General features: G+C 54.5%; 2 protein-coding genes across 4 annotated transcripts; one reads left to right on the top strand and one right to left on the bottom strand.

Annotated features, from left to right (window-relative positions):
- Nucleotides 1-1,307: 1,307 nt before the first annotated feature.
- LOC131269172 (UNC93-like protein) lies at nucleotides 1,308-3,626 on the top strand. 2 transcript variants are annotated; one of them, XM_058271499.1, is made up of 8 exons: nucleotides 1,308-1,337; nucleotides 1,417-1,542; nucleotides 1,629-2,034; nucleotides 2,098-2,335; nucleotides 2,397-2,698; nucleotides 2,778-2,909; nucleotides 2,970-3,166; nucleotides 3,240-3,626. In XM_058271499.1, exons 1-8 carry the CDS (start codon nucleotides 1,308-1,310, stop codon nucleotides 3,363-3,365), a joined length of 1,557 nt encoding a protein of 518 aa, XP_058127482.1. In that variant the 3' UTR covers nucleotides 3,366-3,626. The 2 variants fall into 2 exon arrangements, with proteins under 2 accessions (XP_058127482.1, XP_058127484.1); XM_058271501.1 differs by having other exon boundaries at nucleotides 1,308-1,341; nucleotides 1,430-1,542.
- A 601-nt stretch (nucleotides 3,627-4,227) lies between these two features.
- LOC131268678 (uncharacterized) lies at nucleotides 4,228-12,433 on the bottom strand. 2 transcript variants are annotated; one of them, XM_058270930.1, is made up of 13 exons: nucleotides 12,217-12,433; nucleotides 11,891-12,144; nucleotides 11,478-11,737; nucleotides 11,133-11,398; nucleotides 10,660-11,057; nucleotides 10,068-10,587; nucleotides 9,004-9,387; nucleotides 8,700-8,933; nucleotides 8,280-8,524; nucleotides 7,998-8,221; nucleotides 5,097-7,448; nucleotides 4,660-5,026; nucleotides 4,228-4,588 (listed from the first exon to the last, which is right to left on the bottom strand). In XM_058270930.1, exons 1-13 carry the CDS (start codon nucleotides 12,371-12,373, stop codon nucleotides 4,559-4,561), a joined length of 5,691 nt encoding a protein of 1,896 aa, XP_058126913.1. In that variant the 5' UTR covers nucleotides 12,374-12,433; the 3' UTR covers nucleotides 4,228-4,558. The 2 variants fall into 2 exon arrangements, with proteins under 2 accessions (XP_058126913.1, XP_058126912.1); XM_058270929.1 differs by having other exon boundaries at nucleotides 10,068-10,583; nucleotides 10,662-11,057; nucleotides 12,217-12,432.
- Between the last annotated feature and the right edge of the window lie 2,330 nt (nucleotides 12,434-14,763).

The following is a 14,763-nucleotide window of genomic DNA, read 5'->3' as shown; positions in this document are numbered from 1 at the left end:
TGCTGCTGCGAGTCCGATTCCATTCCCCAGGGCCAGCACCGGTGACCATCGACCATCTCTCCGCCCCCGCCACACCCCCGCTATCGTACACTCGTTCCGATTCTAATGGTTCCCAGGGTCCCATCGGCTTTTGTTTCGCGCTCTGTCAGCTCAGGGAAGTGAAAGAAAATTACATTAGTCCACAAACCGACACACTCACACTAATGCATACCGAGCGGCTGGGGTTGTCATTGGAGTCATTGAAAAGCAAAGCAAAAAACAAATGGCCGAACACACCTCGGTTTCCGGCAGCATCCCTCAGAACCACCAGACACTGAACAGAGTTCTCCTCTGACGCCGTGTCAGCTCCCGATACCTTCGATGTGTGTCCTCCCGAGAGGTTCTTTGGAAGTTCCTACCGCGGCCCGGAAGTGGACTGCCTCGGAAGGCGGGCAGGTGCCTGTCAAAGTCACTCATTCCTGGCATGCGCCATTTTATGATATGTTTGCTCAATGGGTGGTTGCGTTATTACTCCAATTATCTGCGATTAGTCTTTCATCTGTAATAGAACCAGTCCGCTTAGAATCCGGACCTATCACGAATTACTTTGGCGAGAGCCGCAACATGTTAGACAATCCAATTAAAGGTATTCCTATACACACTCAGTATTAAATCTATCAACTACTGCAGGTGGTGACCCTGAGCGGGGTTTTCTGTCTACAAATACATTGTTCTGAGCCATAGCCACCACGTTTTTGGAATATCTGTAATCCAAATAATGGTCAAACACATTGAAAACAGGTTAAGTTCGCTGATTTCATTACCTTCAGACCTTACTTGAACCTCTACGAGCTTGAAGCAAGACTTCATCGCGTTTGATAACCACAACGTTTGGTTATAGCTTGGTGTTAGCTAGTTTTTGGCTATGATTGAGTTCTCACGCTTGACTTTATCGACCTAAACAGCCTGGCAATCCAAGTTTTGCGAACAATGTTTGGGTTTTCAACTTCTTTAGAACCTAAGGCGGAATATGACGTTTGGAATGCTATACGCTGCTTCTTACAACTCAGGCCGGAGTATCGGTTTTCAGTTGGGACTTGAACAATTGCAACTATCCCAAAAGAGAAGGTTGTTGTATGAACATATATTTTGATCAAAAATTGACATAACCTACCAGTAGAGGCGCTGCCACAGGATGGATAAAGTCAGGATGAATCAAGCGAGCGCATGCAATAAGCAAAAGTATTCCATTTGGTCAGAGTACTGAATGTTTTTTTCCCCCTTTCCTTAGGCCGCTGGAAATCTGGTGCAAATAAGAGCATACCACAATGCACGGTGGCGGAGTCGACACCGACAAGGTAGGCAAGGGCGCACGCAAAAGACCCGTCCAAATACAAATCTCATGTTGCTCCTCCCTCGTTGCACTCCTCCGAACAGCACAATGGGGCAGACTCGGCGTCCCTGCGTGAGAAGGTGAAGCTGCGGCGCGGCGAAAAGTGGCGCATCCTCAAGAACATCATCACCGTGTCGTTCGCCTTCATGGTGCAGTTTACAGCGTTTCAGGTAGTTGTCGCACTCGAGATATGCTCGAGAGATGTTGAGGTAGAGCCACCAGACATAACGACGTGCTGCTTGTTCGATTGTTTCAGGGTACCGCCAATCTGCAGTCGTCGATCAACGCCAAGGATGGGCTCGGCACGGTGTCGCTCAGTGCCATCTACGCGGCGCTGGTCGTGTCCTGCATCTTCCTGCCGACGCTGGTGATTCGCAAGCTGACGGTCAAGTGGACGCTCTGCGTGAGCATGCTGTGCTACGCCCCGTATATAGCGTCGCAGTTCTACCCGCGGTTCTACACGCTGGTGCCGGCCGGCATCCTGCTCGGCCTTGGTGCCGCCCCGATGTGGGCCAGTAAGGCGACCTACCTAACCCAGCTAGGCCAGGTCTACGCCAAGCTCACCGACCAGTCGGTAGAGGCGATCATTGTGCGCTTCTTCGGGTTCTTCTTCCTCGCCTGGCAGACGGCGGAACTGTGGGGCAACCTGATCTCCAGCCTCGGTAAGGTGTTGCTGGTTGGCGATGGTCTCCCCCTCCACTAACCTCCATCTCTTGCTCTTTCAGTGCTCTCGAGTGGTGCGCACGGAGCCGTATCTTCCGTCTCGTCCAACGGGTCCGAACCGCACGAGGACATCGACAGCCTGTCGGCGTGCGGTGCCAACTTCTGCGTCGTCGAAACGTCGGACAATGCCAACCTGCAGCGGCCTCCCGATTCGGAGATCTTCGAAATCTCCGCCATCTACCTGTCCTGCATCGTCGCCGCTGTTGTTATCATTGCGGTGTTCCTGGATCCCCTATCAAGGTACGTGTCGGTGTGTGTGGAGCCTTCTCAGACCCCTTGCACTCAACTCCAAACGTTTCAGATATGGTGAGCGTCGACGCGGTTCGATCTCGGCTACCGAAATCTCCGGCATGCAGCTCCTGTCGGCCACCTTCAAGCAGCTCAAGAAGGTGAACCAGCAGCTGCTGATCCTCATCACCGTGTTCATCGGTATGGAGCAGGCGTTCATCGGTGCCGACTTCACGCAGGCGTACGTGTCGTGTGCGCTCGGCATCCACCAGATTGGCTACGTGATGATCTGCTTCGGCGTGGTGAACGCGATCTGCTCCATCATTTTCGGCTCAGCGATGAAGTACATCGGCCGGGTGGTCATCATCATCTTAGGTCAGTTTTCGCTCTACTCTCACAAGTTTGTGCGAGCTCCTGAACTGAACTGTCAATCGCTGTTGTGTTGTCGTTGCAGGTGCGATCGTACATGGAGGCTGTATCATCTACCTGCTCTACTGGCGACCGCATCCAGATCATCAGATCGTCTTCTTTATCCTCTCCGGCCTGTGGGGGATCGGGGATGCCGTCTGGCAGACGCAGATTAATGGTAAGCACATAGTAAACATAGACCTCAGCTACGGTCTACAAAACCTACGTCCTCCCTCAGGTTTGTACGGAGCACTCTTCCGCCGGAACAAGGAAGCTGCCTTCTCGAACTACAGGCTGTGGGAGTCGGTTGGTTTCGTCATCGCCTACGCCTACTCGACGCAGCTCTGCGCACGCATGAAGCTGTACCTGCTGTTCGGCGTTCTAGTGTGCGGCATGATCGGCTACACCATCGTCGAGATCCGCCAGCTGAAGAAGGTAAGGCAATGTTCGGGTGGTGCCGGTCTTTCAGCTATATAACCGCGCCATTTGCACTCGTCTGCTTCACCAGGAGAAACGATTGAAGGAGCTCGAGGAGATCCCCAAGCAGCAACAGACGGAAGCCGACCGCAAGGCCATCGAAGACGACGACGAGAAGGACGAGCTGGAGGAGGACATCGTTGTGACGCATCTGTAGAGTACCAAGTGCACCGGGCACCCAACAGCACCGGCATCTTACCGTCATCTTACCCACAAACACCACCACCAACACCCGATCCTCCCAACTCGCCCCCGTGTGCAGGCACCGTTGCGTTAACCCTTACCGCTATACCAATATACCAATGTCAATCAATCATGTTCCACGCTACTTTCACGCGGTATCGCACCCGATACGCGGTCAGTACGATTTGTTCGCAGGTATGTATGTTAAGTGGAATCTAGTAAAAATATATAGGTAACAACGATTTCGACAACTATCCTTCCTGCCGTTTCCCTTCCGAATTTTCCTTCTTCCCTCGTCGTTTTTTGTTCGCTTGCGCCTGCAGGTAGGCAACCGGCCCGACATGGTTGCTGTGACGCGCTGCACAGTGGATGAGATCGGGCCAATTGCCGGGATTAAACAGCATCGACGATGTTAATTATAATCACATTATTTCAGGCCATTAAAAGTTGCGATTTACCAATAACTCAATCGTTTTGAATCAAAATCAAAACCCAACGAATTGCTTTATACGCTTTCGTTGGAAATAATAATGCTAGTTGAAATATAATTATTATCTAATATAGTAATTTGACAGCTTGATAGTTCCTATCACAAATAAAGCTTGAGAAGGCAAGATGCTTCCACAAACTTCGCTTTCTCTGATCTCGAAGTCGATTTACACTGCTCGCGTACTCGTCTCCAATGTATGCTTTTTAATGGAGGCGCCCAGTAGGTGGTAAACTCTACTTGTAAATATGGGAATGCACAAGATAACAACCTAAAATAATGGCATAAAGTTAAAAGTATATTTACAGCAACGAATTCCAAACTGGACAGCTCAGCAGAGTTCAAATAGAAGACATTTATATGTTTTTTTGTGAAGCATAGTTTTAAATATTTATTTTAATATACCTGTGCACTGCACATTACCTATAAAGATATTTTGTATAGGGCCGGTTTATTCATAATCACAATATTTCATGCCATTCAAATTTACAGGCATAATAAATTATGGATTTGATTGATCCATCAAACCAACAAACATATCTAACAAACAAACACGCAACGCTTCCGTGCCGTACGACGAGAAAGTAGTATCGGCAGCTGGGTAGCAAACGTAACAAACAACAGTTTGAAGCATCCGGCTGGGTGGGGCAACGCCTTCGGTTAAAAATGTCACCCGTGTGCTAAGGCAGGATATCCTTCCGCGTCCAACCCTAAAACAGAAGCGGGCAAGTGGTTAAGGATTGATTTTACCCGGCCGATGAAAGTGGAAAGGAATGCTCACCTCGACGGAGTTGTACGCGTAGCGGTGTACTCGGTTGGTGCCGGCGCTCTTCAGCAGCAGCGTTGTTCCGTCGGCTGCGACGTCCATGGCGGTCACCGGTGCGCCAGTGCTGATGGTCTGGAAGTGGTGGAAGCCGTCGCTAGGGGTTTCCACGTCGAGCCGGAAGATGCGCACCACCCGCCCGACGGTGACGGTCGCATCCGGAGAGGTAGAAGTGGGGACGTTGGTACAGGTGGAACTGGCGAGCATCAGTTCGGCGCTTCCGAGCCCAGCGGGCTGGAGAAGTCGCACGTGGTGGCAGCCGGAACCACCGGCCATTGTCGAAGGGAGCGCAAGCGGAAGCAGGAGTCCCCGCGGAACGTCGTACCTGAGGAAGAGGGTGGAGTTACACATAGGATCAGGTCAAAAGCGAAAGTGAAAGAAACTAAAGGACTTACCGCCAGGCCGCATGTTGGTGGTCCCGCACTTGGATGACGATAAGTACGACCGTCTGGTTGAGGGGCGCGGCGCCGACCACCTCCACGCAGCTAGTGCTTCCCTCCAGAGCGTGCAAGCGCTGTTCGACGGCGGTCCGATTCGATGTGGGGGAGGTGAGGGCGACCACCAGCGCGTGCTCGTCATCGGAGCAGGTCACCCGAAGCAGCAGCGGATTGCGTTCGCCAGGAAGTAGTACTTCCCCAGGCACGGTGGCACCGCTTCCGCTGGCCACCCGTGGACGGGTTTGCCGGTTCCAGGCCGCAGCGGGCAGATAGGAGAGGGGCGGTGTCAGCAGCTCCATCGCCGCCAGCGGAGTGTGCGTTCTTTGGCGGTGTTGGTGCTGGAGGTGGTGAATGTTGGACGAGCCCGTGCGGCTGTGGTAGAGCGTGCGGGTGTGCAGGCCACCGGGTAGGTGCACGGGGGCGTTGAAGACCGTCGCCTCGAGCGGTTCGTCGGCCGACGGGTCGGCAGCTGGGAGTGGTCCCAGCAGCGTGCGCTTCAACAACGCCAGCTTGGCTCCGTTGAGGTGCTGCAGCGAGAGTGGCCCGCCGAGGTGGAGCGCGCGGAAGTGCTTCGGGCCGGTCACCGTCTGGTGGGTGGCGTTGGCGGTGGCACGCAGCACGAGCTCCCCGAGCGCCAGCCCGTTGATGTGGTGCAAGATCGTACCGCGGCCGGCCAGCTGCAGGTCGGACACCGTAAGCGTGCCCAGCAGGTCCTGGATGGGGTGCGGCGTGGCGGGGGCCGAGTGGCGCCGGGCAAACGCGTGGAAAAAGCCGTCCAGCGGCACGCGGTTGAGGTGCACCGCCGTCAGCAGCCGCTCGATGGTGAGGGGCGCGACGGTGAAGTGTAGGGCCAGGTCGGGGCAGGCCGCCGGGTGGGAGCAGAAGGCGAGCGCACGCCACCCACCGCCACCGTCGAGCGTAACGTTGTGGGCGGCGATTCCGGCCGGTGGGAAGCGTTTTTCGGCCGCGATCGGACGCGGCCGGGACTTCCGGAACAGGTTGGCGCTTGGGCCGAGCCGGTCGGCCAGGTTCACACCGGCGACGGTGCGGGCGGTGAGTGGGGAGTGCTGCGGGAAGTGCAGATCGCCACGTACGACGGTCGTATCCGGCGCCAGCAGAACCTGAGCGTGCTCGAACACAACGGGCGGCGTTTCCGGCGAGCTTCCGGTGCGACGGCGGAGGCACCGTTTGGCGATCCGTTCGATCCGCGCCGGTCCGAGCGGGGTGGAGCTGTTGGCGAAGTGGACGTGCGGCGTGTCGAAGACGAGCAGGCCCGTGATGAGGCGCTCCGTGTTGGGGCCGGGAGCGAGCAGGAGCTCGTGCAGGATGTGGCCGGCGTCCCGGACGCGCCCGTACACAGTTCCGTGGCAGCGCAGGAGTGCGATCGCGGACTGGCCTCGGTGGTGCGCGCTATTCACGTACGCCTCGAAGGCCCATCCGGCACGCTCCGGCCACACCAGATCCGACACCAGCAGCCGCTCGACGAACAGCTCGCTCTGGAGCAGGAGCGCCGCGTCGGAGTGCAACGCCAGGCGGGCGAGGGCGACCCGGTTGAGCACCTTCGCCGTGAGGTAGCCGGCGCCGACCGAGCCGAAGGTCCAGCGAGCGTCGATGCTCTGCGGGGCGACGGATCCGCGAGTCACGAGTCGCCCGAGCAGAGCTGCCTCGCGCCCACCGATCGTTCCGGCGACTCGCAGCGCTCCGCTCACGGTGAGCGAACGCTCCAGGCGCTTCACGCCCCCAATGGAGCGGGCTCCCTCGCGCTTGGGCACCGTTTCGCGCAGCAGTCGCTCCACCGGACACAGGTTGATGCTGCCGACGTGTGCGGCCGCGATGTGCTGCACCTGACCGGGCACCACGATGCGGGCCGAGCGAGCCATCGCTCCGGAGCTACTCGTCGGAGCGCCCTCGGCCGAGGCAAAGCGGTGTATGAAATCGCCCAGAGGATGCTCGCCGGCGGTCGCCTGCCGGAGGACGTGCGCATTGGCCACCTCCAGCGAGTCCAGCTGCAGCGCGCGGAAGTGCCGCCGGCTCAGGACAGCGGGTTTGGCCAGCTCGGACAGCTCGTAGGCGGTGCGTCCGTTGATTCGACTCACTCGCAGCGGGCCTCGCACGTGAACGGCCGTGTCGAGCAGCACCGTCCGGCCTAGCAGGGCCTTCGGAGCGGCCGGCGGAAGTGGCATCGACGCACCGGAGCGATGCTGCTTGCGCAACAGCACATCCGGATTGAATGCCTCGCCAACGAAGCGGGTGTGCAGGTGCCCGACTCGGAGCGTCCCGACAAAGTTTCGTACGTTGCACACCTTCACGCTGGAGGGTCCGAGGAAAAGAGCGAGGGAAAACCATTAACAATCACGCGTAACCTCAACAAACAGTACACAACAATCTGCGGATGTTCCCGTATTCAATGCCCTATTTCTTGGTGTACTTATTCCAAACGTCCCTAACTGTCATCTTCAATAGATCCTGTGCTCTGGAAACAAAAACAACATGGTTTTTCCCGTCTACAAGAAGTCCGACAGAACCTATCGTGGTTCGGAGAGTTCGTGGATTCATTGCTCCGGAGCAACGTTGGGTTTATGTGCGGAATTAAACTTTCCTCATCGCGAAAAGAGACTTTAAAGATGGCTATCACACAGACGTCAATACCATAAACATCCTTGGTGAAGATTGTGACTTGAAATTGTACTTCGATAGGTACAGCTTGCCACGAAACACTCCGGAATGTTGCGTGGCTTTTCGTCAAAGTATTTAGTGCTCGTGATAGGTATGCCAGGGCTCCGATGTTCGGATGTAGATATGGATGCTATTTACGGAGGTGTGAAACATGTATGTTCTGCAAAGGTTCGGGTGCCTTACCGTGCGTTCAGATCGACGCGACTACGCTTAATCGAGTGCAGCCGCTTGGAGATGCGCGCCGGGCGAACGTGGCCCTGGACGGTGGCGTCCTGCAGGTACAGCGCGTTCTGCCAGCTGCGATGGGTCAGGCTGAACTGCCACAGGGCCGCTCCGTTCAGCGTGTTGGCGAACAGGTACTGAAACAGCGCGGTACGGTACGGCGCCACCGGGGCCTGCTCGAGAACCTACGGGGAGAGAGGCCAGTTTTCAGCAAAGTCGTGGTCAAGTCACAAACCAACCAACCTGCCGCTCGGTGCGCAGGAGGAACTGCTGGTACGGTTTGCTCGAAACCGTGCGCTCCAGGATGGTTACGTTCGGCGCATTAATCGTGGCCGTATGCAGCCGGAGGGATCCGTTGAGCAGCACCTTGCCGCGGTAGAGCTGGCGGAAGTCACCGGGTCGGGTGCCGATGTGGGGCGCAAACTGTTGTTCCGCGTGGTTCGCGATCAGATCGCCGAGGATGACCATTTTCTCGGCCCGAACGGGAGCTGCAGGGGGTGGATGCGGTACATATAGCATTGTCTTTAACTAACGTTTTGGTTTGTTGGTACAATACAGGAGTATTTCACTCTGTATCACTTATGGTGTGCTCCATTTAAGAAGTCACTCTGACACAACACCACTGGTCAGATGTCTTTGATGAAAAGAAGAAATGGGTCTTACCCTTGGTAAGCAAGCTTGCCGTCTGGTGTGAGGTCGTTGACGCGTAGTTCGCCAGCGGTTCCCCGTTCACCTGCTGCACCTGCAGGCTGTGGGTGAATCCTTTGCTCACGAACATCGGCCCGGTAATCGTTTGATTGGTGACACGGTCCAGCAGCTCCGCCCTCGGGACCTCGTTGAGCGTCCCTGCGTACTGTAGGTTTTTCACGCACACCGGTCCGGTCAGTAGCAAATTTCCTGCAACACCGAGAGAAGTTAGAATGGTCGCCCTCTCGATAAGGGAACGGAAACCGGAACAATCCCCTACCTCGCACATGCTGAATCGGTTGGTATGCCGACACGAGCCGTTGCAGGGGGAACCCGTTCAGCGTGTGCCGGACGAGCACGTTCCGGCTGCGGCACACGTCGGTCTTGATGGCGATGCCGTCGCTCGCGGACCGCAGCCCAGACTCGATGATTTCCGCCGCCAGCGGTTCGCCGTTGAAGCGGTGCGCGTTCAGCCGGTAGGATTTAACGCTGCGGAACACCTTATGCCCGTGGTAGCCGTGGGTTACCCCGTCCAGCAGCGCCTGCCGGTTCGGCAGCGGCATATGATTGATCTGACCTAGCTCCACCCGAACTGAGCCCGCACTGAGCGTGTTCAGCTGCACACTCCCCGGCAGAACGTTCATTTTGGACCGCCGCACAAACCCTACAAAGATATTTGTACTTTAAAGCACTTCTTCCATCCTTTTCTTAAACTCTCTTTTAAAATGTAGACAGAATAGAAAACTCATCAGGGGGTTAATAATTACATCGGTTAATGATAAATTATAAAGAAAATTAAAAACAATACAATTTAACTCGGCGAAAAGTTTTTGTTAAACGAACCTGTTTAGCTCGTAACATGTTTCACTGCTGTGTTCAAATGCTATGTATTTAAAAAAAATCATTTTTGAACGATTTGATTGAACGAACCAATTGAAAACATACACATCTTTTATAGCCTTTACTAAAAAAGATTACGTGTTAAAAACTTTCGTAAAGGAACATAAAATCTCTGTGATAAAATAAAGAGATCCCTTGATGTTGAAATTCATCGCAAAAAGATAAATAAAAGTCAACAAATGAATGTACAACGTTGGCAATAAGATAGTATTCTAAAAAAATACGAATGTGTAGATGTAGTACAACCGAATACAAATGGGAAGAAGGAAATGATTGTAAGAAATAAGAGAAAAATCAATCAAGCGAATAGTTGTAAGTTTCTAAAATTAAGACAAGGTCACAAAAAAATCTTTCCTCCAATTCGTTTTCAAAAGTCGACAGTTTAACGGACTTTACGTTGATAATGCCAGTTCGTTTGAGCTGTTGGGGTGAGTGTGCACTTACGCTGACTCAGCGTCGAGTCGGAGATGATTTCCCTGGCCCTCAGCACGCGCGGAGCGGAGGAAGCCGTGGCGCGCTTGGCAACCCGCCCCAGCCCGTGCCTCCGGGCGCTTTCGTCGAGCGAGTTGACGGCCCGAATCTTGGAGCTGCGCGTACGCACGTCGCCGGCCACGTGCAGATCGCCCTGGATTTCGGTGCGCTCGCGGTTCAGCAGCAGCACCTGGTTCAGGTCGGCGGCCATCCGGAAGTGGCGCAGTAGCAGCGTGTGCCCGTTGAGGACGGTGCGCGTCGGTGGAAGCAGCAGGGCGGGCTTGTCGTGCGTCACGGCCACGCTGCCCAGCAGGGCGGTTGGGTGGAGGCGCGCGGACAACCCGGCACCGGTTTGGGCGAGCTTATCGAACACCAGGTTCTTGCGGGACAGCTGGGCGCGTATCAGGTCGATCCACTTTTTCCGTTCGTTCGTGTCGTGCTTCAGCCGGTCCAGGCAGCTGGCGAGTGCCCGGAAGCCTTGCTCCTGAGCTGTGTGTGAGGGAGGTAGAAACGGGAACGGGGAGGGGGAATAAGAAAGCGCTCTTCAGCAGCACACCGGTTGCATACCTTCTGCCGCCCGGGCCACACTCTTCACGGTCAGGTGGTAAATCTTGAGTGCCGTCCCGTTCGCTACGGAGCAGGAAAATTCCGTCGCCAGCGCCACCTCGTTCTCGGTGTCGGTGCGCATACCGTACAGCCGTGTCAGCGGGCCACCCGCGTCCTGTGCCGGCACGAGCTGCGTGGTGGCCTCCGATTGACGAGCGCTACTGCGCACGGTAAAGGGCGACTCCACGCGCAACAGCTGCTGCTTGCCACTCTGAAACAGGCGCACCGTACCATCGAGGGCGACCGCCAGCGTACTGTCCCAGTATGCGACGGCCGTTATCTGACCCGGCCGGTACGGCACCTTGCGTAGCCGCACGAACTTACCCTCCGCGTCCCACTGGTACAGGTACGATTTGTCTACGCGCGGAGGGAAACAAAGTTGGAAAAGTGTAAGCTAGGAGTGGATAACGAGCACAGGTTGCGTGAACCGACCATTGCTGACGTGACGAATGAGGTACAGCTCGGCACCGAGCGCGAACGAATGCAGCGGGCTGGACAGGAAGAACATCTCCTGCACCTTGACGGGGCGCTCGGCCGCATCGAGCAGCAGCACGTGGACCAGCGAGCGCTCCGGCAGCGGCGCATAGTCCACCACCAGCAGCAGCAGCGTGCTCGGGCAATGACACTGCACGTCATCGATCGATACGATCTCCTTGGTGCTCTCGAGCGAAAAGTATGACTGCATCCACCGGTAAACGCTGGCGAGAACACCAAAACCCCGGAACCGTTAAAGCGAGCCGCACGGACACATGGCAAAACCATCACCAAAAAACCTACCGAATTTTACCCAAATTGCCGTACGTCACGATCGTCACCAGGTAAATGTTTCCGTTGCACTCGAGCAGCCGAGCCTTCGATACCGTGCCCGAGTATTTGATACGCTGTACGGGTTGCGCGGAGTGAACCATTTTGGAGGGCACCTCCGACGACGACGACGACGACGATCCGCCACCGTTCGCCAGGTATACGTTGTGCCACTGGTCGGTGGTAACGACGAACAGCACGTACTCCTTCTCACCGAGCTGCACCTCGAGCACCTGGATGGCGAGCCAAACCAATTTCGATAAAAACAATTTCGAATTAACTCCAGAGATTGTAGTAACGCTGGTGACCGGCCGAAAAGAAAAACAATGCCAACGAGTGCGATCGTTGCACCTAACCTCACAATAGCACCCATCCCTATGGCTTACCTGCAGCATTCGAGCCTCCTCGTAGCGCTTCGGCAGCGTGCAAACGGGCATCCGTTTCGTTCCGAGCCCGTCGGTGTCGATACGGTGCAGACCGGCAGCATCGAGCAGGAACAGCTCCGAGCTTCGCGCTGATCGTTCGAACAAGAATGGCCGCTCGAGCTGACACGCCAACCCGCCACCGCCCGTCACCGGCTCGTCCGCTGGAGCGCTCCGGGCGTTCACCCCGGGCGTCGTCGTCGTCGACACCGCGTCATCTATGGCGGAAAGGGAGCACGAGCGCCGTCAACACTTTGCCATTCCATCGTTCAGCCCGTGCGTGCACTTACCTCGCACGGTGATCGCCGTGACCGGATCGTTGAGCAACAGGGCACCCAGTAGCACCACGGCCGCCACGGGTGCACATCCATTCTTCCATCGGCTTAACCAACTACCTTTCCTCCGCACACCACACACCACCGTGAGCTCGTGCGTTTCGACCATCATCTCACAGCACCTCACCGGACACTACTGGACACCACACCGCAGCCGGTGCTTTCTAAACTGGATGCCTGATCGCTGCTCCAACCCGAAGGACGGAGGAGCCAAGCGAGACACATATTGTGCTGAGTGCTCTAGATCATTAGCATCACTTTCCTGCAGTGGTTCCCAGCCCAGGTTTTATACCACTCCCTGGTTAAGGTAACGTGAACAAACATGCGCAGGTGAAGCAACTATCTATTTAGAGCAAAATATAAAATTATCTCAGTGCTATGCAGTGGCAGATCTACTTGGAATTTCGTCTCGTCACTTCAAGTGGAAAATCACATTGTCTTATGACCATTGCGTTCGTGGAACACTCGTGCGGGAACTATCGATGCGCAAAAAGATTTGAAGCGCATTCCAACAGTGGCACCTGCGTTATTATGTATGTTGTTGATGTCGTCATCATCAAGAAAGAGATCGTCACAAAGCATCGCTCCATATGGCTAAATCTACGGTAGCAATTGGGAAAAAACAAACATATTAACGTTCGACAATTGCGTTCCGGGCGCCGAAGGACGTTTCGAGTGACACTTCGGCAGTGCGTTTGATTCCGGGTAACGCGAGTGTGTGTGTGAAAGTGATGTTTTGAACGACGCAAGTGACCACCATAAATCATCAATACGCCAGGACCGTCTCGAACTACATCGGCAGGTGTTCGTTAGCTGCATTTGTTGTAGGGTGACGTGTGGCAATATGCATCGGAGGGGCGAAATGTTAATAAACATATTTTTAACCGAATTATGCCGTCGCAAAGTGAACCGTCTTTCCACGAACTAATTTATAAAATAATGTCCAATGACAACTATTCACTATGCTGGCAAAACTTGCTTGTGTTAATTTAGTTCCAAAAGTTTCCTAAGGAAACATTTGAAAAAGATTAGAACTGAGAAAGTGTTGCATTTTTGACATAAACTTATTTTGGACTGCGAAGGGTTTTATATCGATCAAGCGGTGCGTATTGCCCTAACTTCCCCTATCAGGGTATTGATTTCTAACGACAGCTCGGATTCATCGGACCGTAACCCAGAAGCGGGGAAAAGAGGCGAGTGGATATGCGCAACAGGCAACAGCTATGATTCAGTCATTCCAACCTTGTGCCAGCACTTGGACCGGTAAACAAATAGCGACATTGTCATCGGATCGGCCTGGGTGCAATTGGAGCTGTCGGAAGCAATCGCAGCAAAACCAAGAGTATCGATAATGAAGCATCGAAAATTCGGCAAACCCGCGTTGACCACCAACGCGTGGGACAAAGTGTGTGGCGATCATACGCCTTAATCGGACGGCGTTCGGGGCGTTGTTTGAAGCGTCAGATTCGTGTTTACACAAAGCGCCAGGGGCTCCGGTTAAACAGCTCCGTCGCTTCCCTCCACAAGAACCCTCCGCAGTTGGGGCCGTCTCCGTTTCAGCTACCCATGCAGTTTCGGAGGCGGAATTTTTCAGAGGTCCACAAACTCTGAGCGTTACGGCAGGAATACAACGTCAAGACAAAAACCCGAGGAAAGAGAATGAGATCAAGAAGGGGGTGAGAAAAAGTAGAAAGAGAGAGGAAGGGAAGCAGAAAGCGACAAATCATCGATTACAACGTAATCCACCGAGAACAAACTGTGAAGGTCCAAAACGACGACGACGACGACGACGCGGAACGCCGAATGTGTCGATTTCCAGTTTCCTAAATAAATCAACTTAGATAAAAATCACAAGCTTGCGGTATTTATACATGTATATAGATCGGTTTCAACCACGGACCACCCCTGGACCGGCGGGATGGTCTGGAGCTGGAACTCCCGGGTGGTGAGGTGCTTTTGTTTCATGTGTTATGCAGGGTGGGCATGGGTCGAGCGAAAAGTAAACCCCGGGCCCGCAGTTGTTGGCGCATCAGAAGAACCGAGGAAGAAAATTAATAACTTCATACATCTTAAAACCGTCCACAAACACACACACGCGGGCAAACGGGGCCGGTTTGAACGGGAGTGCGGGGTACGACGAAGGTTTCGATATTTTCCAGCGCACCAGTGATTAGTGAAAAACAAAACAAAACCGAAACCAAAACACCCATCGTGTGTGATTTCGTGTACAGTTCGTTTATGGCGTTGGTGTTTAAACTGTGGCAAACAATAATTTGGTGCGAAGGCAAATATTGTCCGAAGCTCTTATCCCTTCGGCCCAAGTGCAGGTCAAAACCGGCCGATTGAAAACCCTTCGGTTCCTGTCCACCTCTGTCCACATTCTCTCTCCCTCTCCCTCATCCTTGGGAGCCTTTCTCTGGCACCATTCCACCACCGGAAGTGTCACCGAGAGAAATTCCGGAGTCTGGGACGGGGGACCGAATAACTGTGTTGGAGCTGTTG

This window comes from Anopheles coustani, chromosome X, assembly GCF_943734705.1.
Source record: "Anopheles coustani chromosome X, idAnoCousDA_361_x.2, whole genome shotgun sequence".
In the NCBI taxonomy this organism is placed as follows: domain Eukaryota; kingdom Metazoa; phylum Arthropoda; class Insecta; order Diptera; family Culicidae; genus Anopheles; species Anopheles coustani.
The sequence above is the reverse complement of the archived record's forward strand: the minus strand, read 5'-3'. Positions and strand labels throughout refer to the sequence as shown.

Bases quoted from the DNA above. Each gene is read 5' to 3' on its own strand.
- LOC131269172 (XM_058271499.1), top strand. From the start codon at position 1,308: ATGCACGGTGGCGGAGTCGACACCGACAAG. The intron at 2,035-2,097 runs GTAAGGTGTTGC...TTGCTCTTTCAG, and splicing joins CAACCTGATCTCCAGCCTCG to TGCTCTCGAGTGGTGCGCAC. The intron at 2,910-2,969 runs GTAAGCACATAG...GTCCTCCCTCAG, and splicing joins CTGGCAGACGCAGATTAATG to GTTTGTACGGAGCACTCTTC.
- LOC131268678 (XM_058270930.1), bottom strand. From the start codon at position 12,373: ATGATGGTCGAAACGCACGAGCTCACGGTGGTGTGTGGTGTGCGGAGG. The intron at 11,058-11,132 runs GTCGGTTCACGC...CTCCGCGCGTAG, and splicing joins CATTCGTCACGTCAGCAATG to ACAAATCGTACCTGTACCAG. The intron at 4,589-4,659 runs GTGAGCATTCCT...CTTCTGTTTTAG, and splicing joins ACGCGTACAACTCCGTCGAG to GGTTGGACGCGGAAGGATAT.